Source organism: Dipodomys merriami, unplaced genomic scaffold (genome assembly GCF_024711535.1).
Source record: "Dipodomys merriami isolate MVZ:Mamm:240054 unplaced genomic scaffold, mDipMer1.0.p SCAF_16, whole genome shotgun sequence".
NCBI lineage: Eukaryota > Metazoa > Chordata > Mammalia > Rodentia > Heteromyidae > Dipodomys > Dipodomys merriami.
Window position 1 is genome coordinate 15,207,304 of NW_027202937.1, and position 24,967 is coordinate 15,232,270.

At 39.1% G+C, this 24,967-nt stretch overlaps 1 protein-coding gene and 1 pseudogene across 2 annotated transcripts in view; both read left to right on the forward strand.

Moving 5' to 3' along the window:
* LOC138828380 (sodium-dependent phosphate transport protein 1-like) overlaps window positions 1-24,967 on the forward strand; it is a 52,169-nt gene that overhangs the window by 12,037 nt on the left and 15,165 nt on the right. Inside the window, exons 1-6 of one of the 2 annotated variants that reach the window (XM_070024427.1) lie at window positions 16,108-16,271; window positions 17,926-18,000; window positions 20,697-20,869; window positions 23,054-23,287; window positions 23,369-23,456; window positions 23,809-23,895. In XM_070024427.1, the coding sequence (XP_069880528.1) occupies window positions 17,973-18,000; window positions 20,697-20,869; window positions 23,054-23,287; window positions 23,369-23,456; window positions 23,809-23,895 (610 nt within the window). In that variant the 5' untranslated portion in view covers window positions 16,108-16,271; window positions 17,926-17,972. Of the gene's footprint in view, window positions 1-16,107; window positions 16,272-17,925; window positions 18,001-20,696; window positions 20,870-23,053; window positions 23,288-23,368; window positions 23,457-23,808; window positions 23,896-24,967 lie in introns of those variants that run through there. The other variant, XM_070024428.1, reaches the window with a different exon arrangement.
* LOC138827704 (Y-box-binding protein 3 pseudogene) lies at window positions 10,509-15,562 on the forward strand (annotated as a pseudogene).

Here is a 24,967-nt window from a genome sequence, read left to right on the forward strand (position 1 = left end):
ATTGGGTGATTATTCCAATAAATTATTCCCATAGTCAGTGATTATTACCAGCAGGAGATATTAGCCAAACTTTAATTTTTAAAATGAACATGGCTCTAAAAGTGTCTTAAAGAGCCAGGAGTGGTAGATGGGGGCAAGAAGCATGGTAGTTGGAAGCTAGCCTGAGTTACACAGCAAGATTGTCTCATTAAAAAAGGGGGCGGGCTGGGAAGGTGGCTCAGTGGTAGAGCGCTTGCCTTGCATGCATGAGGCCCTGGGTTTGATTCCTCAGCACCACATAAGCAAAAACAAAAAAGCCGGAAGTGGCCCTGTGGCTCAAGTGGAAGAGCGCTCGCCTTGAGCTGAAGAGCTGAGGGACAGTGCCCAGGCCCAGAGTTCAGGCCCCACGACCGGAACCCCTCCCCCACCGCACCCCACGCCCAGAAAAAAAATGTCTTTGGTGTCTGATGTTTTAAGTCCTAAGAAAAGAAAGTCGTTGGCAGCTGGTGTATTTGGTAATAGCATAGATACTCAGAAAAGGGAGTCCTGTAGATACTTGTGTTCAAATGGATTCTTCTTATTAGATGAACCAAAGCAGGGGGAAAAAAAAATCACAGTGGGATGTGGCACATTCTAGAAGCCAGCCTATGAAGAAAATGAGTTGCAGAACTCCGCTTTAGCGTTAGAGGGCACTACGAGGCCAGGCTTACGCTAAAACCAAGACCTGGAGGGCTCCAGGTTTGCACCTGCTCCACCTACTCTGAGCAAGCTTGTGCTGGCTCATGGGCAAACCTGGGAGTGTGCTGGTAATATGGTGGTGGAGATCCTGGAGCCCGCAGGCAATTAGGCCCATGGCTAAATGCTAATCATGCAGCTACACCTGCAATTTAGTCACAGTGACCGGAACCCAACAATCTGTTGGACTGCATGACTACTGATCAGGAGATAGTAAAACCCAGTCCCACTTCACTCCTCCCCTCCTTTTTTTGAGGAAAACAGTGAAATCTAAGTTCTGTTATGCCTGCTACTATTTCAAAGAAAATGGTACACAGAAACTATGATATTGCACAATAGCATTTCAATAAAAATCCTTCCATTTCTTTCACTATTACCTTCTAGTCTCTTTGTTTTGGTTTAGTAATATATATATCGGTGGTTTCCTAGATTTTTCTGTAAGTTGCAATGTTTTATGCTACTTAGCTGTCTGTTTCTTCAAGAAACCACGCCAGGGTGGACAGCCAGGGATATGAGAAAAAAGGTTAGGACAGAGGAGACTCGTACGAGCACCTGCCAGTCACAGGTTTGTGGAGCCAGAGTGCTTGGATTCCAGAGTGCTGGGTAAAATGTGTAACTAACATTTTGTTGTTGCCTTCCCCCCGCCCCTCTGTCTCTAGGATGTGGTTACATCTGCTAGGAATGAATATTTGGTGTGATGTAATGGTGGAATGATTTTATAACTGTGTATGTGGTAAGGAAGATACTAGTCTTACAGTTGATTTTATTCACTCTAGACAATCTTCAACTTCTTTGGCAGCTATTATCATCTAACAATAATAATCTTAGGTTGATTCCCAGACTAGACTGTGAAATACTCTGATTCAGTGAAGAGAGACAAGCACATACAAAACTGTTTACTTTGCAGTCCAAAGAAGAAATCAGATCTACCCCTTTAGCTAAAATAAGTTTGAAGTGTTCTGGGAAAAGAGATTGAATTCTAGGCTTTGTGGACTCCAGGTTCATGCTTGTTCTTATTGCTTATGAAATGGAAGTTTTAGAACCCAGCTCCAAACTGTTGGGTTTCCACATGTCAAGTCTGCCCATTCACTCCTAGAAGAGATATGATAAAGGTCAGAGAAAGGGGCTTTATTAGGTGGCATGAGCAGGAAGAGTAAGATAATATGTAAGTTCATCTTCAGCCATCTTCAGGGTATAGACATGAGCTATAGATTCAAATAGACAAAGAACTGAAGGCAGGGGGAGAAGTCTAGGTATAGTTATTGTACAGACCTAGACAAGGTGTGGCCTGGTTGATCATTTTAGTGCTTAGTTTTGGGAAGGATTCCAGAGAGTCTTGTTATTACTGCCCCAATGAGGCTCTATGTTTCCTTCCTTTGGGGAAAGTTTCCTCTAACACTGTGGGTAAACACATTATCAATAAATCCTATTCTCCCTGAATTTCAAAGTGATTGCAGAGTAATTGCAGAGCAAAAGTCTTAGACAAAGGTGCAACACAAAAGCAAGGATGCCTGACTTTTTTTTCTTGCTTTTGGTTTGTGCGCTCAAGAAAGAAGTGGATGCTTTCCAGCAAAAGCAGTTTAAGTACATGCTATACTTCTGATCACCTGTGATCTTCCCCAATCTCTGTTTGTTTGTCCTTTTTCTTTCTTTCTTTTTCTTCTTTCTTCCTTCCTTTCTTTTCTCTTTCATAGACATCAGTTGGGCTAGCTAAGCACAGACCTGATAAATACCAGCGACTCATAATTGAACATAATTATAATTTAAATTTGCAATGTAATGACCAATAATTAAGTCTGACCCTTCATCCATCCTAATCCTCTTTTGCAACAATAACAGAGATTAATGATCTGTGTTGTGTCATCCTGATTTAGTGCTAAAAGGCAAATGAGAATCCTCAGAGAGAAGGAAGCATCAAAGGAATTCAGCCCAGGCTTTAATAGATGTCTGGCACCTGGGGCTTATGCCTATAAGGCAGAGATCTGAGGATTGTGGTTCAAAGCCAGCCAGGACAGGAAAGTCTATGAGACTCCAAGTAATCACCAAAAACCTGGAAGGGGAACTGTGTCTCAAGTGGTAAAGAGCCAGCCTTGAGGAAAAAAAGCTAAGGGACAGTGCCCAGGCCTAGAGTTCAAGCTCCAATGCCAACACACACACACACACACACACACACACACACACAAAGGTACACACAGGAAGGGGGGAGAAAGTTTTAGTATAAATGTTGGAATTTGAAAATCTGAAAGATGCCATATAAAGTGGGAGAAAACACCTCCTCCCCATAAAGGTAACAAAAGGAACAAAACAAAGAAAAAAAGATCACTTTAAGGAAACTTCTTTTCCATTCATCTGGCTCTTGTTATAAGCATATCAATGAATTTTTTGGATGTGATTAATTTATTTAAGCATTTATTTTGGTGCTTTATAAGTTACCCTTTGAAGTTCTTTCAAGATTGAAGAGATTAGCCTGGTCAGTGGAGGATAATAAGCAAAATTATGTCACATAAGAACTTGGAATAATTTTTAACCTTCTTCCCTTTGGCAGGGAACAGGGAATGTTTCTCTCTTTCACTCTACGCTTGCTTTTGAGCTAACTAGCCTACAGTTTCCCTCTCTCTCTCATTAAACTTTTTGCTTTGACACTTAAAAAAGAAAAAGAACATAGAGCTCCCTCTTGCCCCCATCCAAAATGGCACCTTGCATACCTAGTTCAACAGCACAATCAACCTTGACTCTCCTCTCCCAAGATAAAACTTAGTAATCAGGAAGTTTATTAACTCACGGCAAATACTACTTCACATTTAAGTGATAGAGATATATGCTTCTATTTGGCAATTCAATACCATTAAAAATGTCAGTAGGGAAATATAACCCAATAGCCTCAAAGATAAAACACCAAAATTAACAGAAAAACTCCCAATATAAATGTTTAAATAAATGAATCACACATAATATGAGATTCTTATCTCCAACTTACTATCAAAAAGCTGGAAGTGGAGCTTTGGCTTAACTGGTATAGCATTAGCCTTGAGCAAAGAAACTCCAGGACAATACCCAGGGCCTAAGTTTGCGCCCAGGCCAGCACCAAAAAAAGAAAGAAAGAAAGAAAGAAAGAAAAAAAGAAAGGAAGGAAGGAAATATACCTTTAGTACTTAAAAAAAGCCAGGGATAAATAAGAAGACAAGGAAAGAGAGGAAACAGGTACATCACCTATTTTTAAGAGATTAAAAGAAAATTGACAGTCATACCATTTCAGTCATAGCAAAATACAAGTAGAAGGAAATTGAAGGGAAGATTTATGGTAAATTAAAGTTGAAAATTGGTGTCAATGTTTGCTGAAGAGGGAATGGAAAAAGCAGCCAGATTTCCTGGATGGGGGTGGGGGATGTTAAATTGCCAGCCCCGTATTTTACTATCAAATTCCTTAACCAGACTGTAAGTTGGACATAGTAACCTACCTCAGATGATTATTATAAGGAGTAATAGTACTGTATGTAAGATGCTTCCATGAACGTTGTCCAGCATATGTTTAGTGTTAAATAAGCCCCACTAAAAAGACTCCTTAGTCAGGTGCTGGTGGTTCACGCCTGTCATTTTAGCTACTCAGGAGGCTGAAATCTGAGGATCTTGGTTTGAAGCCACCCTGGGCAGGAAAATCCCAGAGACTCTTATCTCCAATTAACCAGCAAAGAGCTAGAAGTGGAGCTGTGTGGTTCAAGTGGTAGAGCACTAGCTTTAAACAGGAAAATCAAAGCAAAATTTTCAGGCCTTGAGTTCAAGGCTCAGTACTGGCACAAATAAACCAGTGAAACAAACAAAAACAAAACAAGGAGTCCCTGCAAGAGAGCAGGGTGCAAAGTAGGAAAATAATTAGAAAGAAATAGAGTCTACCTCTAAAATTTTTGGCAGTCAACTTCAAAGAAAAAACATGATCGAATGTTGGTTGGAATTTTGTTTGACCTATGAATTAGTGTAAGAAGACTTCAGAGTGCATTTTTGTATGTATTTGTTCATAAAAATAATTTAGTTCTGCACAATACCTTGCAATATAAAGTTTTATAATTTTCTACATAAAGTATTTTCCATATTTTCTCCATTTTTATGTGCTACTGTGAATTTTCTATCTTTTTGTGACATTTAATGTTTGAGGCTGATCATTTAAAAAGTGATTTAACCTGTTAAGCTTTCTTGATAACTCTTATTATAATGATTTTTGTAGAATTTTTGGTTTCCACATCATTTATTGATAGCTGTAGTTTTATTTCTTCTTTCTAATCATTTCACAACTGCTTCTTGTGTGATTATTCTGGCTAGGCCTTCCAGTATAATGGTGACTCTATATAGCAAGCACTTCTCTTACATATTTGATGCTAATAGGAAAGTTTCTTAAGTGGAATGTTTGTTCTAGGTTTTATAGATCATTTTTATTAAATGCATCTTTTTCCTACTCCCAGCTTTCAGGTTATACTCCTCTTTCCATTTTATTGAAATATACATAGTAGCTGGGCATGGTAGCACATGCCTGTAATCCTAGAGCTTGAGAGATAAAAAACAGAAGGATCATAATTTCCAGGCCAACTTGGGCTACATAGTGAAATCTTGTCTTAAAAAACATAAAATAAGAAAGAAAAAAAGGGAAAAATTGTTATTCTTCATATAGCCTTGAAAGAGTTGGCTGCCTCCAACTTTTTAATTTACCTGTATTTTACATTCTAATTTTAGTATCTTTAATTATCTTTTGACAAGTCCCTACCATTTAATCAAGGGTCTTATGTCTCAAGATTTAGCCTATTCAATGTGATTGCTTAACAGCTGCCCCAGAGTCACCTGATCCCTGCTGGACTTTGTGACGTTCACATGAGAGGTATATCCTCCTCCAGGGCCTGTCCTGGCCCTTTAGACTATGCAGAATAGGCTTCTTATGATCACAGTAGGATCCTGTACTAGAGTCTCCTGAAATGTTTTTTCCAAATCAGATCCAGTATCCCGCTGAGCTGTCAAGTGGCTTATTAGATATGGCAACTATTCACAATTTGATGAAGACCATTGTTAGCATATCTGTTAAATCAAAAGTATAAGTGGGCATTCTATCCTCTCTGAAGACTCTCAAACTGAAGTAAAGCACGTAAAAGATCACTCTGATCCAAAAAGAAATCTAAGTCAAGGAAATGGACCAATATATACTCAGCATTTGGGAGATGAAGGCAGGAAGATTGCAAGTTTGAGGACTATCTGAGCTATAGGACAATTTCAGGCCAGCTTGGGTGAGACCCTGCACAAAAAAGCAAATTAAAAAAGAATCAAAGAAAAAAAAGGAAAGAAGCCTAATGGTTGAGATGAAAAAGAGCAGGATTTTTTTTTTTTTGGGTCCAGTCATGGGGCCTGAACTCTGGGCTTGGGCGCTGTCCCTCAGCTCTTCAGCTCAAGGCTAGTGCTCTACCACTTGAGCCACAGCGCCACAGCGCCTTTTTCTTTTTGCTTATGTGGTGCTGAGGAATCGAACCCAGGGCCTCAGGCATGCAAGGCAAATGCTCTACCACTGAGCCACCCTCCCAGCCCAGGATTATTTTTTTTTCTACATGAATCTCCGTTGGCTCTATTTCTCTACTGTGACTCACCATGTAGAATGTAGGCCCTAAATTCCTGAGCATTTAAAAATTACATTAAAAATTAAAATTTAAAGCTATGTTATGTAATCTTACTTGGCTAAGTCAGAGCTTGAAATATCAAAATCCTAAAAAGTTATTGATTAATTAACCCAGGGTCCAGAGTCCTTAAAAATGACTTAGGGAAAAATTTACAAGAAAAGATCTCCTCTGTAATGGACTTAGATTTTCCATACTTAAATTTCAAAAAGTGAAGATAAAAGAGGTTTGATTTCTCTGTCTCTCTTTCTGTCTCTCTGTCTCTGTCTCTCGCCCCTCTCCCCCTTTCTTCCTCCCTCCTTCCTTTGTTGTGGTACAAGAGCTTCTACTTCATATAGTATCATTTGGCTTTTTCACTCAAGGCTAGAGCTTTACTACTTGAGCCATATTCCTACTTCTGGTTTTTTGTTTTGTTTTGTTTTTGGCTGGCTAATTAGAGATAAGAGTCTCTTGAAGTTTTCTTTGACTGCCTGTTTTTGAATCACAGTCCTCAGATCTCAGCTTCCTGAGTAGTTAGGATTATAAGTATGAGCCACCAATGATTGCCTAGCACATTTTCTCTCTTATAGAAAAGGCAATAAACCTTAATTGAAAGAAGTATGTGGATGATATGTAATAAATGTCCCACCAAATTCAAATTCTTAGGACTCCTCTTTCTAAATCACTGATATCAGTGACAAGCCCTATCAGGCTACCAGGCCTCAGCTAGCTGGGAGATGATTTATTCTCTCACAATACAATTTAAATAGATATAGTCAAAGTCAGAATAGAAGGGAGATGTCAGGGCTATAAACTAAGAGAGGATTTAAAGGGCAACCATGAGCAGAAGCTATAAAATCACAGAGCTCACAGAAATACTGAACCAGATTCAACTTTTCACAGCTAGAGACTGATCCCAATGCTCACATAGGGAAAGGAGTCTGGGTTACACATCAGCCCAATGTATTCAGAGAGCTGGAAATCACCACCTACAAAAGTCGGAGACATTGCTTCACCTAGAGGTCAGGAAAAGCTCAGCTATATACAGTCTAGAAAACAGATGATGTTTTCAACTTCTAGGGTTTTTGTGATTCTTCTCCTTTTCAAGCTTTTCAAAACAGACATTAGAGATGCCACAAAGGAAAGCAACCCAGCAACATGCAGATGTCTGAACCAGGGAACATCTGTAGAGTTCAGAGGAGGCACCCAAGAGAGAGTCTGAGAAGCTCTCTGCAGCAGAAAAAGCAGAAACTGCAGAAATAATAAGGATTTCTCCATCCAAAGGCAGCATTTGAATTTCCTCAAAGGGCACTTGGATAAAGCCCTTTTCTTTTAGCCTGTACTTTGATACTTCTCATTAATGATGATCAGTTTAGCAGTCATGCATCCAAATAATAGTATCTTCTTCCAATCTCATTAACACTTCTTCTTGGCCAAGAATTGATGATCCAGTCTTTCCAACATAGAACTGAAAATAAAAACACAGAGGCTGATGTTCTGTGAAGAAATCATAATCCTGTCACTTACCCAGGAATAATTTTGGAGTGGCTAGAGGATAGAAAACTGACATTTAGAATGTTTTAGTCCAAGCAGAATGCTATAGAGATACTAAAGTCTCATAGCCAAACTCATACAGGAACATTGGAGAAAGACTGAAGGAAGAGAAGTTCTTCATGTTCACTGGGACCAGGGTGCACAAGACAAATCAGGTTTGAACCACCTCTAGTTTGCAAATCTTTGGGTGAAATATTTCCTAGTCTTGGTAGAATCAGAACAATTTCACTAGAATCACAAGGCTTACCTTAAAAAATGATTTAGCCAGGCCATAGAATTTGCATGCTCAAGGTCAAGATTTAAAGAAATATTCTACTAAAAAAGATATGTTGATAGTCCATGAAATGATGTTCAACTTCATTAGAGCAGTGCAACTAAACCACAAGTAAGTAACCCTCCCTGTGCTTAGAATCTCCAAAACTTAAAAGGCTGACCAAACCAACTTAGTGAGTATATAGAGGATCTAGAAGTGAAGTAAGGAGGTCAGGTCTGGCCAGCGCCAAATTGGCTAGATGGTGGATGGTAGCATCTGGCATCTTGTCTTCATACTGGAGGAAGGAAAAGCCCCTGCCGCCCAGATGATGGGCATGCCCAGAACCCTGGAAGCAGGGGTAGGCACTTGGCTGATAGGTTACTGAATCTGTCAGTTCAGTGCCTAGGACTGGGAATTTCCTCTGGATCTTCCCCCTGCTCCAACCCTATTTAGGCCCAGACTAGCACAGGTGCCATTATTGTTAGCTTCTCATAGCTTAGCACACTCCACTTCTTCCCCTTTCCACAGCTTAGCTCCCTTCCTAGGCAACACTAGGCCCATTTAGTAAAGGCGGTAAATAATCAGCCTCCAACCCCCCTTTGCCTCAGGATGGCACTTCTCTGGGGCAGCTACCACCATATAAGGCAACAAGAGCCCCTTAGAGTGACCTTCAGGTCTGGGCAGTTGTCCCTTATCTACTATTTGGGCAGCAGTCATAAATCCTAGTCCACCATGATGAAGCCCCTGGCTCTCATGTTCACTCCAGGGTCTCTACCTCCTAGCCCCTTCTAGCCCCTCCTAAGCCTCTTAGGTTATATAGGTCACCTCTGACAATAGCCGGTGCTTCTTTTCACTTTTCCCTTGTGAGAAGGGGTCTTGCTGGTCCCTTTCCCAACAATAAACCTTTCTTTGTTCTCTGTACCTAGATGTCTGCGTGGTTCTCTGGCAAAGTCTACTTTACCCTATCAATTATGCCTTGCTAGGTGTGTTTCCTTTTGATCTTGTCCTGTATCTTGTCTCCTGGCTTGTCTCTAGTCATCATGGCATACTAATTCAGCTCTGAGGGAGAGCTGGTATTGTTTTTGTTCTTTCTTCCCTCTCTGGCCTGTTTCCTAGCTGTGTTATGTGTATTTGAGGGCTGCAGGTCTTTGTAACAATGGGTAGCCTACAGACTGCTAGTGTTGTAATAAAGACTTCAAAATTCCATCTTCGAAAATGTGGCTTCTGGGATAATTCACCTTACAAAAGAAGTCCTTTGCATTGCTGGTGAAAATGTACAATGATACAACTTCTTTGAAAATAGTTTGCCATTTTACTAAAAAGCAAAACATGTATTTATTATATGATCCATATATCTACTCCTAAATATGTATCTATTAGAGCTAAAAATATATGTCTCTATAAAAATCTGTTCATAAGGACTTTACTTATGATGGCCAAAATCTGAAAACAATACAATTTTAACCAAAAGGAAAATGGATAAACAAGTTGTAATATAGCCATGCTGTAAAATGTGAAATCAGAAACAGAACAAAATGATTAATTATTAAAGATAGGGATTAAAGGGAAATTCCAGACCCGAAGAAGGAAATAATAAACAAGTTAAACATCAGGTGACTGGAATGTGGAAAAGCCTGGAAACCAGAAGGTGGTTTGGCCTTAGATTTAGTAAATCAGATATTTTGGGGGAGGTGTGAAAGGTGTCTTAGTAAATAGGATGCTTTTGGGGATGTGTGAAAGGTGATTTGGTAAATACTTGCAGGGAATATATTTGTAGGAGCCGGGATTCTACAATGCACTAGCAAATAACTATTATTTTACTCATCAATAAAAAGAAATGAGTTGTTCATTTATACAATGTGGGTTGAATATCAAAAAAATTGTACTGGGTTAAATAAATTCCTGGAAGATACAAATTAATCTTCATCAGAGAAAGCAGATCACTGCTTCTAGGAATGGAAGGGCAAAAATATGGGGAGATGCTGAGAGATACTTCAAGAAGACATTAAGAAGAACACTTATAGGGAGTAATATATTCACGAGTTAGTTTATTAGTGCCAGAGCTAATTACATATTTATTTGCCCCATCTTTGTGAGATCCATACATTTAATTGAGAACTCAACATAACCCATATCTTGTAGTTCTATGAACTACATAGCAATCTCCTTGGGGATTAAAACTCCTAGTACTATCCAGCAGTCATGATTTTGTTAGTTCTCTTCTATGAGGAGAGGTGAAGATCTGTTAGTTACTTCTATAACTCTACAGACACATCATCTATGACAGAAGGAATCATTTCTTTACGCAAACCTAGATCCCCAGGAATCTGTTGCGCATGTGCGCACACATGTGAGTGACACTCATGGTGAATCAAACTGGGACACAGTATGGAGCCATCAGAGACAGTCAAGACCAGAGACTGAGGATTGCAGAGGAGCACAGTTCTGAGATGACTCACTTCTGTAGTAGCTCCAATAATGAAGACAGTAAACTGCCAGAAATTTAAATCTAGGTTCATGATTTACCTACTATGTCAAGTGTCACCAGCAGTAAACGCGTACTCTCAAAGGAAAGGTGTGATAGCAGGTAGATAAGAAAGACTCAAGAGTTAAGAAGGAAATCAGGATGCAGAAGTTGAAATGTATACTCAAAGGATCCTGGGTCTGGGATAGATTGGAAAACACGAGGTTCAGCATCAAAGAAGAACCTGATTTTTTTTTTTTAACGATGCAAGAGCCTATTCCACATTATAGTCAAAGCAAAGGCAGAGAGATCAATGGGGGATGGGGGGAAGAGGGGAAGGTGCAGATGTGGTGGATTTGGTATTAAAAGTCACTGGTTTACAGCTTATTTACCTGTGCTCTGGAACCAGGTGGTCTCGAATGCTGCTTCCCCCTGTGGTTGTGAGGAGCGTTCTTCCCCAGGCCTCCCTTAGTCTTTCTGTTCTCTGGTAGGTACCACCTGCTTTATTTTCTGCTATGCCAGGAAGTGGCAACGAGAAAATCCTCAAGTAGCAAAAGCTAAAAAGATAGATTCTGTAAAGAGAAACAAAGATAATGCCAAGTGGCAGCCAGTGCCGCCGGAGCTCGAGCCGCCGGCCCTGGGATCCGCAACGGCCTCCGAGCCAGCCCGGTCGCCGCCCAACCGCCTGGGCAGGAAGGGAGCCGAGCCGCGGCTTGAGCGCGGCCCGCGAGGCCACCAGGCCACCGCCGCGGCCGCGGCCGCGGCCGCCGCCAGCCTCCCTCGGGCCTGGCCCTGACCGCCGCTCCGGACCCCGCGCCCCAGAGCCCGGCGGTCGGCGGCGCAGACCCGGCCCTGGCGTCCGGGAACCTGGGCGGGGACGCCGCCCCCGCCGGCAGTGAAGACTCGGAGAAAGTTCTCGCCACCAACGTCCTTGGCACTGAGAAGTGGTTCGATGTCAGAAATGGATATGGATTTATGAATCGGAATGGAGTATTTGTACATCAGACGGCCACCAGGAAGACAAATCCACGGAAATGCCTGCGCAGTGAAGGGGATGGCGAGACAGTCGAGTTTGGTGTGGTTGGAGGGAAGGGTGCCGAAGCAGCCAACCGGGCTGGCCAGGATGGAGCTTCCGCGGAAGGGAGTCGCTGAGCTGCTGATCGGCGCCGTCGGTGGCAGACCCCTAACGCTGGTGAGATCGATGGAGTCCCCGAGAGGTCAGCGTCCAGGACCAGTTCGTGGAAACCCCACGTACCGCCCGAGGTCCCGTAGGGGCCTCCTGGCCCACGACCTGTGCCAGTTGTTGGAGAGGCTGAAGATAATGAAAATCAACCAGCGGCCAATGGCCCAGACCAGCCATCAGCTTGCCATGGATTCGTCGTCGTCCTCGTCCTCCTAATGCTCCTTCACCGGATGGCAGAGACCAAGGCAGGTGAAGCACCAGCCGAGAACCCTGCTCTGGCCACGGAGCAGAGACCTGCGGAGTGACCCCCGCTCCCCAGGCCCCTCCACCACCCATAGGGTGACCTAAAGAATTAATGACCATTCAAAAATAAAGCACACCTACGACCTTACCAACACCAAAGAAACAGCTAACAGTAAAGTCGACGACTAACCAAGTGGACATTAGAATGATTTGCTATTATCCTTTGTGAAACTGACAACTAAAAAAGGAAAATGCCAGCAATTTTTCCTGCAAGCTGCAATCCAGGAATGCCTGCACAGAATGCAAGAGAGAACCCTCCCAGTTTCAACAATCACTAGGATATATACATACATATATACATATATGTATATATATATGTATATATATATATGATGGTACTATGAATTGAAAGAAGAAATATTAATACCATATGGAGAGAACCCCTACCAAAGAAAATCTGAAATATATAGTAAAGGCTCCCCCCCACCTTTTTCTGTTTATTCTGGATGCTGGTGCTAAAGTTCCAAGGGTCATAATTTAAAAAAGAAAATGTTATGCCCATGTTATTTATGTCTATAATGAGGGGAGGATCTAGTTCTTGATTTCTTACATGACTCTCTTGGAAAATGTACAGTAAGAACTTCCTAAAAAATAAAATTGTTGCCCTTCAAAGGAAAAAAAAAGATACTAAGTAAAGCTTTTTTATCAGAAGTAACTGAAGCAAGAAGGCAATGGAACATCTTTAGTCAATATGTGGAGTTTGTTCAATATTAGTAATGCATACAGCTTAGGTTCAACCTTAGGAAATCCTTACCTTAGACTTACCAATGCACAGGTGCAAAAATAAATCAATGTAGTGATCCTTCCCATAAAAGTAAGAAATATTCAATTGCATTTGGTAATCAGAGTGCACATTCTGATACAACCATATCTCCCCAGTTCTTTACCATTTGCTGCAAACCAACCTGGATGAATTTTCATTCCTAACACAATCCAGGGATATGAAACACTTGGTACAAAAGTCTGATATCTACAAACATTATTTCTATCCAAAAGAACCAGCACTTCTTTGTAAGTCCCAAGACTGTGAACAGAAAATAGATGAAGAAGCTGGGTACTGGTGGCTCACCCCTGTAATCCTAGCTACTCAGGAGGCTGAGATCTGAGGATCGCAGTTCAAAGCCATCCCGGGCAGGAAAGTCCTTGAAACTCTTATCTCCAATAAACCATCAGAAAACCGGAAGTGGCACTGTGGCTCAAGTGGTAGAGTGCTAGCCTTGAGCTGAAGAGCTGAGAGGAACAGCGCTCAGGCCCAGAGTTCAAGCCCCACAATAGACCAAAAAGAAAAAAAAAAGAAAAAAGAAAATAGATGAAGAGCCTGGAAATTTTTCTTGTGCTATGAAAAAAGATATCCAAGAGTACAAGGTCATGGTATAATGACATTGAAATAAGCTTGAAGGGACAATTTGATGAGGCCACATGTCAGTGATTCGCAACTGTAATTCTAGCTACTCAGAAGGCTGAGATCTAAGAATCACAGTTCAAAGTCAGCCCTAGCAAGAAAGTTGAATTAAACACCAAAAAGCCAGAAGTAGCACTGTGGCTCAAGTGGTAGAGTGCTAGCCTTGAGCAAAAGGAGGTCAAGGATAGTGCCCAGGCCCTGAGTTCAAGCCCCAGACTGGCAAAGAAAAAAGGACTGAAGGAATCAGAAAAAAAACAACAACAGCATTTTACAAACTTATACAATAGATTTCAGCAATATTTACTTACAGCTGCTAAAAGACATAAGTGAAGGTTGCTGAGAATTTTACCAAGTCTCAATATATCTAGTAATTTACAAGATATAGCAAATAAAGAAATATATGTGACACTAAAAGGAAGTTGGCAATCAATTATGAGAGACACTCTGCAAATGACCTAATTTTGTTGTTTTTAAGTAACATCAAATATAAATTTAGGGAGAGGATTGTTACAGAATATTATAGACTAGGAGCACAAGAATACTAACAGTTAAATGATGTGTGAATCCTATTATGGCCTTTATTTAAATCAAGTATAAAGAAGACAAGTTTGAAGCAATTGGGAAAATTGGGGATTCAATGACATTAGGAGATTTTGTTTATTTACTAGATGCATTGGTGACATATTAGTTAGGCTTTAAAAATTCCTAATGAATTTGATATCCATGCCAAACTTTTCATAGGATACATGATGTCCTATCTAAGATTTGCTTTAAACTATGACAGTAAACAATCATTGGATGCGCAAACTCCAATGGTCCAATATTGATCATTGTTGAAGCTGGTTAATAGCTATATGGTTATATTAGCTTATTATACCTTTTTATGTTTTAAAATTTTTCATAGTAAATATTAAATTTATGAAGTAGATCAGATAGTCCAGATGAAGCAACTTCTGAGGCTCATAAAAGTTACCAAAAGTTTTGGAGCCCGGGAACAGAAGAATAGCTTTGTCTTTATGTAATCAGTACCCAGAACTTCGGACACTGACGCCAACTGGGAATGTTTGTTCCAGACATGAACATTGAGCAACTACTGCTGACTTGGGGCTTTCAATCATTAAAAGGACCCCTTTTCCAGAAAGTGCCTGACATTGCTGGTTATGGTAGTAGGACAGGTAGTACAAATTTCCTGGAATTCACAAGGAAGAAACAACACAAATATATGAATAATCAAAAAACTAACTGAATAACAAAACATAAATCTTGGGCAAAAAGGAAAGAATTTTTTAACATTTCTTTAGAGAGAAAAGTTTTTTATTTTTAAAAAATGGTTCAATTTATGGAGCATCTGCTCAATTCCAAACATCTAAGGATCATTTAAAAAGCAAAGTAAAAGCCTGACCTTGGTGGTTACTGTTGAAATCCTGGCTACTCAGGAGATCTGAGAATCGTAGTTTGAAGCCAGTCTGGGAAGAAAAATCAGAGAATCTCATCTCTAACAACTAGAACTGGAAGTAGAGCTATGCTGCAAGTGGTAGAGTGCTAGCCTTAAGCAAAAGAGCTCAGGGGCAGCACCCAGGCCCTGTGTTCAAGCCCTAGGACCAGCACAGGAAAAACAAACAAAACAAAAAAAATCAAAAGTAGAGCATATTGATGCGTATCTATAGCCCCAGTGTTCAAGAGGATGAAGCAGGAAGTTCCAAGTTCAAGAACAGATTTGGTTTGTACAATTAATATACAACAAAAAAGTGGAGTATATCTTTCTGAGCAAGTACTTGTCTCTAAAAATAAAATAAAATGCATAATAAGAAGATAAACAGTTAGGAATCTAATAACAAGACAATTTCTGACACAGGGCTTAGATGTTCCTGGATAATCAGTAGGTCATCTTCACAGTTTCAGGTTAATTTGACTGAAGTATATGCATGTATGGAAATACCATAATGCAAAACCTTTGAATAATTAATAAATACTGATATAATAAAGGAAACAGTGTACATCTTTCTGAGTATGTTGAATGTCAAATGGATATAAACTTTTAAGGGGTGGTAAAGCATGGGAGATGAGAGGAAGAAAAGAATGGAGATGGGAAAGAGAAAGGGAAAGAAATACAGAAGGAAGAAGGGAGGGGAAGAAGGAAGGAAGAAAGGAAGGAAAGAAAGAGAAGCTGTGAGGGAAGAAAGAAAGGGAGAAAGTAAAGGACATTTGCAGGGCATTTAGAAGGTCATGAAACCTTTAGCATTGGATACTGGGACCATGAGACAAGGACAAGGGGGTTGGGAACCAGTGCAACAGTGATATAAAACAATATGTTGGAAATGATCTGTACAACTTGGGGGAGGGTCAAGGGGAGGGAAAGTGGGAGAAAAATGAGGGAAGGCATAACAAAAGAAATGTATTCACTACCTTATGTAACTGTAACCCTTATGAATATCACCTTGACAATATTTTAAAAAATCCTTTGGAAGGAAAATTCAACCTCCTGGATAAAGTTAGAGATTAAAGGAATCTGTTTAATAAACTATGAAATTGCTAACAAATTCCCAAGAAGCTTCTAGTTCCATGGATTTTTTTTGAAGACTCATATGTCTCCTCAGAAGACTCAAGACAAGGGTGAACATAAAGTTAAAAATTAAACTATTAGCTTTGGCATGATGAGGTCAAAGGACTTGCTATAGGATTTACAGGTGAAGCTAGCAATTCAGAATTCAGTTTTATGTTAAGCTGAGTGAAAAGTCAGGAGAAAGAGGAATAGCTGTTTCATTCTGAATCAGGTTAGTGGCACTTTATCAAACGCTGAATGAAGTTAACAATGAAATCTGAGGACTTGGGGAGGAGGGAGGTAGTCCTTTCCTGATCTTACTGAAGATATTTAATCATATGGGGATAGTTTGGGGAAAAAAGATGTCTCTCTTCTGAGGCTTTGTATATGGTAAGAAAAACAACATTTTAGGAGTAAATAATTGTGCATAAGGACACAGAAAAACATGTGGCTCTTGTGTTATGTATAAGTGGTGTGGTGTGTTAGTGGTCAAGTGTGGGAATAAGTGTGTCTTTCATGTATGTGGTGAGCTGTGTGCATAGGATGTGAGGGTGTTGTGTATCTGGTCTGTAATGTGCAATTTGTACATGCATACATAATATGTATGTGTTTGGTGTGTGTGTGTGTGTGTGTGTGTGTGTGTGTGTGTGTGTGTGTGTGTGTGGTGTTTATTAAGTGGATATATGCCAAACAAGAGAGGGACCTAGACTGTTTATATAAGCTGTGTGTATGTGGGAGTTGTGTATTTATATATGGTTTATAAGTATCTCTGGATAGTATGAGTGGGGTGCATTTGTGTGGTATGTGGAAGGGAGTGTTAGGATAAACAACAGGTCCAAAGAGATTCCAATGGAACAATGATGCTCATTCAAAAATATTTTGCAATCTAAGTCTTAGGATCTAGTGTCGCAAAAACTAATACAGTCAAATCTCCAAGTCTAGATTGGCCAAATCCATGTTGCCATTGAATTCTAATGATAAGAGGTTGCCTGATAGAAGGCTGCTTTCCTTCTAATTCAGCCTCATCACTGAGACTGGCAGGTACAGAGTTAGCTATAGAAGTTTCTTTATCCAGAGAAGCTGAAGCTATCCACAGGGCCACACAGGGATGTGCAGAATTATTTTCTCCCCTGCAAGAGAGTGATATGAAAAAGCAAATAGATGTATTAATATACAGAAGTCTTATTTCACATTTATTTGTTCTTCTCTTTGGTATGGTACAAGTTTTTAACCAGTGGCAGTCTTCCTGCTTGAAGACTTCTTTAGTATTTCTTATTGGAAAGGTCTGCTTGGTAATGAGGTCCCTCAATTTCTGTTTAATAAAGTTTGTGTCTTTCCCTTCCCTTTTGAGCGATATTATCACCATATATAATATTTTGGGCTAAGAGAGTTGTTTCTTTTCTATGGTTTTCAGGTTTTCTATATTCTTTTTTTTCCTTTTGCTGGTAGGGGGGCTTGAACTCAGAATCTGGGCACTGTCCTTTAACTTTTTTCATTCAAGGCGGGCACTCTACCATTTGAGCCACACCTCCATTTCCAGCTTAATGCTGATTTATAGGAGATAAAAATGTTATCAACTTTCTTTTTTCTCTCCAGCTGGCTTCAAACCAGGATAGTCAGATATCATCCTCCTGAGTAGCTAGAATTAGAGACATGAGCCACTAGCACCCAGGCTAGTGTATATGCAGGCTTTCTGTATACTTTCTATAAGCCAAAAACAACATACAAGTGAAATGTCAGAGGCAACACATAGTGGAGGTGAAAGGGCATTGGTATAATAGAGCAAACTGCCCTTTGATGCAGGTTTTACATCAGGGGAGTACTGGGTGGGATTTGGTGAGTTGCTATCCTATATTACACTGATACCAGTGTCTTTGTATCCACAGTGGATGGGAACCAAATTCATCAACAAGAAGAGGAGCCACAGCAGCAAATGGATCACCAGCTCCGTCCCAAGAAAGGTAGCTCTCTACTCTTAGTCATACTGTAAAGTTCTTCTTCAATAAAATACCAATTTAAAAAATACCAATTATATTATATAGCTTATATGTGCCATGTGAAAGAATTTTTCTGTGATAAAAAATCATAAAAATTCTTAGAAATGTTCAAGAAAGGAGATTTTTTTAAAAATCAGAAAATCCCTAACTAAAAAGCTTCGGTATACTCTGGTTATTAACACTTTAAGTGAGTTGCTATTTCCATTGTACATGTCTCAGTTTGCCATTTGGTGGAGAATACCAGGCTGCATCCTCAAGAAGGACCCAGATCTGTGGAAGGAAGAGAGGCAAGACTCAAGATACTCTTGAGTCCCCGCATCTTTGGATAACAATTGGTTGAAAGTTTACTAAGCTTTTTCTTTTTGTAGTATGTGCACATACTTCTGTGTGGTTTGAGATTTTTTTTTCCTTCAGATGTCCTCAAGGCTGGATTTAGGCTCCACATTAAAGAAAGAGCTAGCTGATGATTAATTCCTCAGGGGCATTTTTCCTTCTTCTGCTCTGCTCCAGGGGTCACTCAAGCACAAATATTTTTTGCAGCTTTCTGTTTAGAGTGGTTATCATTGACCCAGGAATTCTTTGGCATGTAATCATTCTGGAAGAGGCCCTCATATTGTACTTTCCCATTTTTAGGGTTCTAGTGTTTTGCTCCTTTTGTCCTCTTTCATAAGATCAAATATCTTCATAGCAAAATCTGTTTTCAGTGCTCATCTTGTGTTTTAAGGATCTTATGGTCACTATGGGTTTGTTCTAGTTTATCTTTCCCCACATATTACTCATACTTTAAATGAATTAATTAATAATTTAAATGACTTATTTTAACTTTATTTTATCCAATACGCTTACTTGTTTGTAATAGATGTGTTGTTGAGAAAAAACTAGCAACTAGAAGAGAAGGACTCTCCACACAAAGTAATCATAGATAAATCTGTGCCTGACCACAGCTGATCTTTCTCTTTTCTTTTTGGTTGTACTGGGGTTTGAACTCATGGCCTCACAATTGCTAGGAAGATACTCTACCACATGTACCATACCCCTAGGCCTTTATACTTTTATTTGAGAGAGCGTGTCCAGAACCTTGATCCTCCTATCTACACACTCTACATATGTGTGATAACAAGCATCTAGGTTCTTTTCTTATAGTTGAGATGGGAATCTCACTTTCTAACCAAGCTAAACTCAAACTATGCTTCTCCTGATCTCTACCTCCTGTGTATCTGGGATTATAGGCCTGCCTGTAGTAACCAGCCTCAGCTGACCTTAAATAGGGGAAAAGGTGAGACGGATTGAGTCACGTGATTGTTTTAAGTGTGGGTCTAGAGTTCAGAGTGGAAGCAGTTAGAGGGATTCAACGCGTGACACGAATGGAACGTCAGGGAGCTTCCCTCTGCTGGCTTTGGAGATGGTGGAGGCCCGGTAGATCCATTTTCTCTGTTTTTGAAGTTCATAAAAATAGATAGTTGTAATATGCAGTCTCTGGAGTCTAGCGTGTTCAGCTGAGAATGTTTTTGTTGAGCATCATCCAGATTGTTGAGTGCATCAGTGGTTCCTTCCATTTTAATTCTGACAAATATGCCTTGTGTTACACCATATGTTTATTCTTTCAAAACATTCAGTAGTTTTGAATAAAGCAGCTATAAACTTTATGTGAAGGTCTTTTTCGTAAGCATACATTCCTATTTGTCTTGAGAAAGTACTGTTCACTGAAACAGACTTTACTTTCCTCTGCTGAATTATATTTGCATATTCACTCAAAAACATTTAACCCTAAATATTTCTGACTCCCTACTTTCTTCCAGTGGTGTATTTGCTTGGCATTACACTAACACTATTCATTACTCTAGCTTGATATCTATCTCAGGAAGGAATTATATTTTCTTAATGAACATTTCTTTCCATTGGGAAATGTTTCTCAACCAGAGTATTCTTATAAATTTGGAGAACAGAACAGGGATTTTGTTTGTTTTAAGAAAAGATATGTTTGTTGTTGTTAAAAAGAAGAGAAAGCCTAGGCTTTTGTTGAGGTGTGTGTGCATGCATGTGCATGCATGTGCATGCATGTGCTCATATTGGGACTTAAATTCAGAGCCCAGGCTCTTCCCTACTCTTTTCACTCAAGGTTAGTGCTCTACCCCTTGAGCCACAGCTTCACTTCTGGATTTTTGGTAGTTAATTTTGTGTGTGTGTGTGTTTATGTGCACACGTGCACATGTACAAGTGCCAGGCTTGGACTGAAGGCCTGGGCTCTGTCCTTGAGCTTCTGTCCTCAAGGCTAGTAGTGCTCTACCACTTGAGTAACAGCTCCACTTACTGTTTTTTGTGGTTAATTGTAGAGAAGAACTTCACAGACTTTCCTGCCCAAGTTGACTTCAAACCATGATTCTCAGCTCTCAGCCTCTTAAGTAACTACAATTACAGGCATGAGTCACTGGTACCCAGCTCGAGTCTTTTTAAAATAAATATGAGATTAATTTCCTGAGACATTGTAATTGGACTTATAATTTACTGGGCTGTGAGATTTTTACACACCTTCCTATTATAATTTCTCAAAAACAATTTTAATTCATTATTAAGGCCTCCAAATTTCTGGGTGGTCTTTCTTAAAGAGCATTTTCACCTCAACTCTCTTAATAAGTAAAGCTTTCTGTTTCTGTCTCAAGTTCCAGGGTTTTGTTCCATTCGCTATTGCCTGGCTGTCCTTCTGCATGCCTGCAACTTTGTAATAATGGCCCAGCGCATATGTCTGAGCCTTACAATGGTGGCTATGGTGAACATGACAGATCCTCAGGATTTGACGAACACATCTACAAAAACAGAGCTGGATTATGTAAAGGTATATCAAGGATACAACCTTAAGTCCTAAGTTTAAAATCCTGTCTGGTTAGCTAATTTGTGTAGAGAGTAAATGTTATTGATAAGGCAATGGTAACTAGAAAAAGAAACTCAAATCCAGGTCTTTCTTGCAAGTAATGACATAAATAAGCATGTGACATACTTAAGATAATTCTCTGATGTTTCTAAAGGGCCTGTCATCTGATTTTCTTCTATTTGAGGAATAATAAAGCCCAGGAATTAGAGCTTCTTTTTTAGGGAAAGACAGAGAGGAAAAATAAAAGACATTGTAATCTAGAAATGGAAGGTAAAGATACATATTCTTTAAAATTTTTTAACCCTGTAAGGCAAAAAGAATGGAAAACAGAATCTATCTTTTTTGAGTGGCAAAAGAAAAAAGAATAGATACCACAAAGACACCTGCTCACCAGAGATACTGAAAATAGAGGAGAAAAAAACAAAATGAGGAAGAAAATCTAGGAGGAATATTTAGTAATCAGACTGCACTTTGCCATCAAAGCTAACATGTACATCATTATCCTATTTAAGTTTACCAATCTGACAGAAATTCTTTAAAATAGACATTCCTTTATTACTAGTTACTTCAATTTTATCTTTTTTATCTAATTTACTGATACCCTAAATCTATCTTACCTATTGAGATAACTGTATATTTCCTATTAATTTATATATACCCATACAAATGTAGGTATGTGTATCCTTAAGGTTTCATAGGGTAATTTATATATTTACATATGTAGTATATTGTTCAATGATAACTACTTGATGCATTGGATAGAGAAATACACATTGAAGATTGTCCTTCTGATATGCATACTTTTCAGTCTAAGCTTGGTGGTTTCAATCCATTAGGTGGGCTCTTTTTCCATGCTGTGCTGTGGAAAATGATGCTACTCCATAAGATAAAGAGGTGTTGAGTGATCTGTTTATATACCCATGGGAAGTTGGGTAAATGTCTTCTGGCACACTTGATGTAGAGAAGGGTATATAATAATATCCCTAGTGCTCCCAGTGATTTAGAAAAACATGGCAGGACATTCTGCTTCATTCTCTGGGTATCCCCTCTTCCACAATTAAAAAATATCTGCAGCCTCCTTGATCCCCTAGCTACTATATGGATGCACCTTACCCATTATCATTCACTATCCCCCTATTGGCACTCCTACCAAATCTCCCCATGAAAGTCCATCTCCATCTAGCAGTGACATTGCCTTCAATAGAAAACAGCTATAAGATGACAGGGACTTGAGAAAGGAAGAAAAATAGATAAATACAAAGGACCAGGTAAGTGTAACAAAAGATCAAACAGACTGATTCCTATTTCCTTATTTACTATGAACCAAAATCACCTTCCAGCACATTTATTCTTTAGTCAGAAAACTTTAATTTCTGATATGGTCTTCTTAATCATGCAATTAACAGAAAGTTTAGACACTTCCATAGAAACGTTGTCTTCTAGAACTGTATGTCTATACATATATACAACCTATTTCTTAGTCCCAACAACAAGGTCATAATTTCTTTTATCAACTTGAAAAATGTAATGAAACTAAATGTAATGAAACTATAGAGACCTCCTAATTAGAAATTGACAAGGGAATCCACTTCTGGGAAAAATAAAGTATATGAGAGCCAAGCATACACAGGAAGAGATGTGGTCTTTTTCTTTTATTGACCCATCCACACCTCAGACTGAAGACTCTTCATGGTTTGATCTTCTCTCTGCTATTTCCTCCCTGGGAACAGTGTATATTTGGGGAAAGATTATTTTGTAAATGAGCTCAAGTTAATGGAGGAAGTTAGAGGAAGCTAAAAGGCAAGAGGAAGTGATTGCAGAATGCATGGTGCTATGTAATGTTTATAATGTGTATGTGTGTATATGTATATAAGTATATATAGTGTATATATAGCTTTATTCTCTTATAGTATATACACATATAAACATGTATATGTAAATATATACATATATCCCCCTAGCTCTATATCAACCATCTATATACATTATAAGAGAATGAAAGTGGTCCTGTGACAAAAAATAAGTAGGGAGAAAGTAGTAACTTTACATGGGTTGATCAGAAAGACCATACTACTTGAATCCCTAAATATCACATAATATCACTCCCATATAACTTTATGGTTTGATATGTCTCCCATTTTCTTTCAGAATCCTGTATATAACTGGAGCCCTGATATCCAGGGCATCATCTTCAGTTCCATCTTCTATGGAGCAGTTGCAGTCCAACTTCCTGTTGGGTACTTATCTGGAATATACTCTATAAAGAAAATGGTTGGCTCTGCATTGTTCTTCAGCTCTGTGCTCTCCCTGTTCACTCCACCAGCAGCTCAAGTTGGCAAGACTTTGATTATTGTGTGTAGAGTAGCCCAGGGGATGGCTCAGGTATTAAGATAAGGTGCAACTAAAAAGATTTAGATTCACAGTAACCATCAGAAGTAAAATGTCCTCATTTTCCCCTTACAGGGGACAGTAACAGCAGCACAGCATGAAATGTGGATTAAGTGGGCTCCTCCCTTAGAACGAGGCCGTCTTACCTCTATTTGTTTATCAGGTAAGGAGTTAAGGTCTAGAATAGTTGAAGTTCCATTTCATATCATGGTGCTATGTTCTTTTCACATGCCATATGAAACATATATTTTGAACTATCAAGGACTTTGGAAACATATATTCCTTATTCATCCTTTAAAGATAGGGAAATGGTTTAGAATGGAAAGAGGCATGCTTACATCAAGCATTACAGCAGAAGGCAGAAAAGTAAATATTTTATCCTTTCCTTTTGATAAGTGTTAAGCTAACACGTTTATTTCATAGGAACTTGTTCCTTACTATAGCAAAGATACATTCCTTCCTTCAAGTGCTTATATTAATTTAATGGGCTTTGTTTTTTGGTGCCTTTTGATTAGGGTTCCTGTTGGCACCATTCATTGTCATGCTTGTGTCTGGATTCATCTGTGATCTTCTGGGCTGGCCCATGGTCTTCTATATTTTTGGTGAGTCTCTTCTCATAATATTGGTCAGAATTTAAGAAGAAAAAAATAAAACAAAAACACTATGTATGTACAGAACGATTTATATGAGTCAATATTAAAAGTGACAAGCTTCACAATAGGAAAGAGTAAAAACATTCAAACATGGCACCAACATTCAAACAACTTTATTACAAACAAGGCATAATTAACTTCTTGGATTTCTGAAAGATTATGTACTAGTTATACTTAATACCCCAAGAATTATCTGCAGCACTTATTTTATAATCAAACCCATTAATTTCTTCAGTAAAAAATTAACTACACAAATTGGAATACAACAAAAAAGTTAAGAATTGATGCTACCAAAATGAATTATAAAATTACTTTTATCTTTCTAATGTCATTCTCAAATTTGTGAAGGGAGAAGGAAAGTAGATGAGGGGAATACACAGAAAACTTCCAGTTCACATAGTGAGACATAATGTGAAAACACTCCACACTTCAAAATGCCATTTCTCTTAATGTCCACATTGGTTATCAGTAGCAAGGAATAGTCTGTGTAGTAATAGGACACAAACCCTGTATCATGAAATTGGTTGAACAGCTGAGACTGTCTTACCTAGAAGTCTTGTATTTTAAGAGAAATTCAGGCCTGATCTTCAGTTAAAAACTAAATAGAAGCCAGGCACAGTAACTCAAGTTTGTAATCCTAACTAGTTGAGAAGTAGATATTGGAAGATTGTTGTTTAAAATCAGTGTCAAAGGAAAAACTTTATTAGACTCCATGTCAATGGCTGAATACTTGGCATGCACTTGCCATCCTGGCTACAGGGAAAACACAATGGCTGGGCACAGTGTATGAGCTTGTCTTCCTAGTTACACAGGAAGATCTTATCTCAAAAAGGGGTCTACAGCATGGGTCAAGTGGTAGAGTGCCTGCCTAGCAAGCACATAGTCTAAATTCAAATCCTAATTGTGCTAAAAAAATTAAATCAAATGTGCAGAAATTACAGGGACATAAAGTTTCAGTCTCATGCCAGAAAAAGTTTTAATATCTCCCCAAAGATGCTGATCAAATGTTGGATGACCTTTG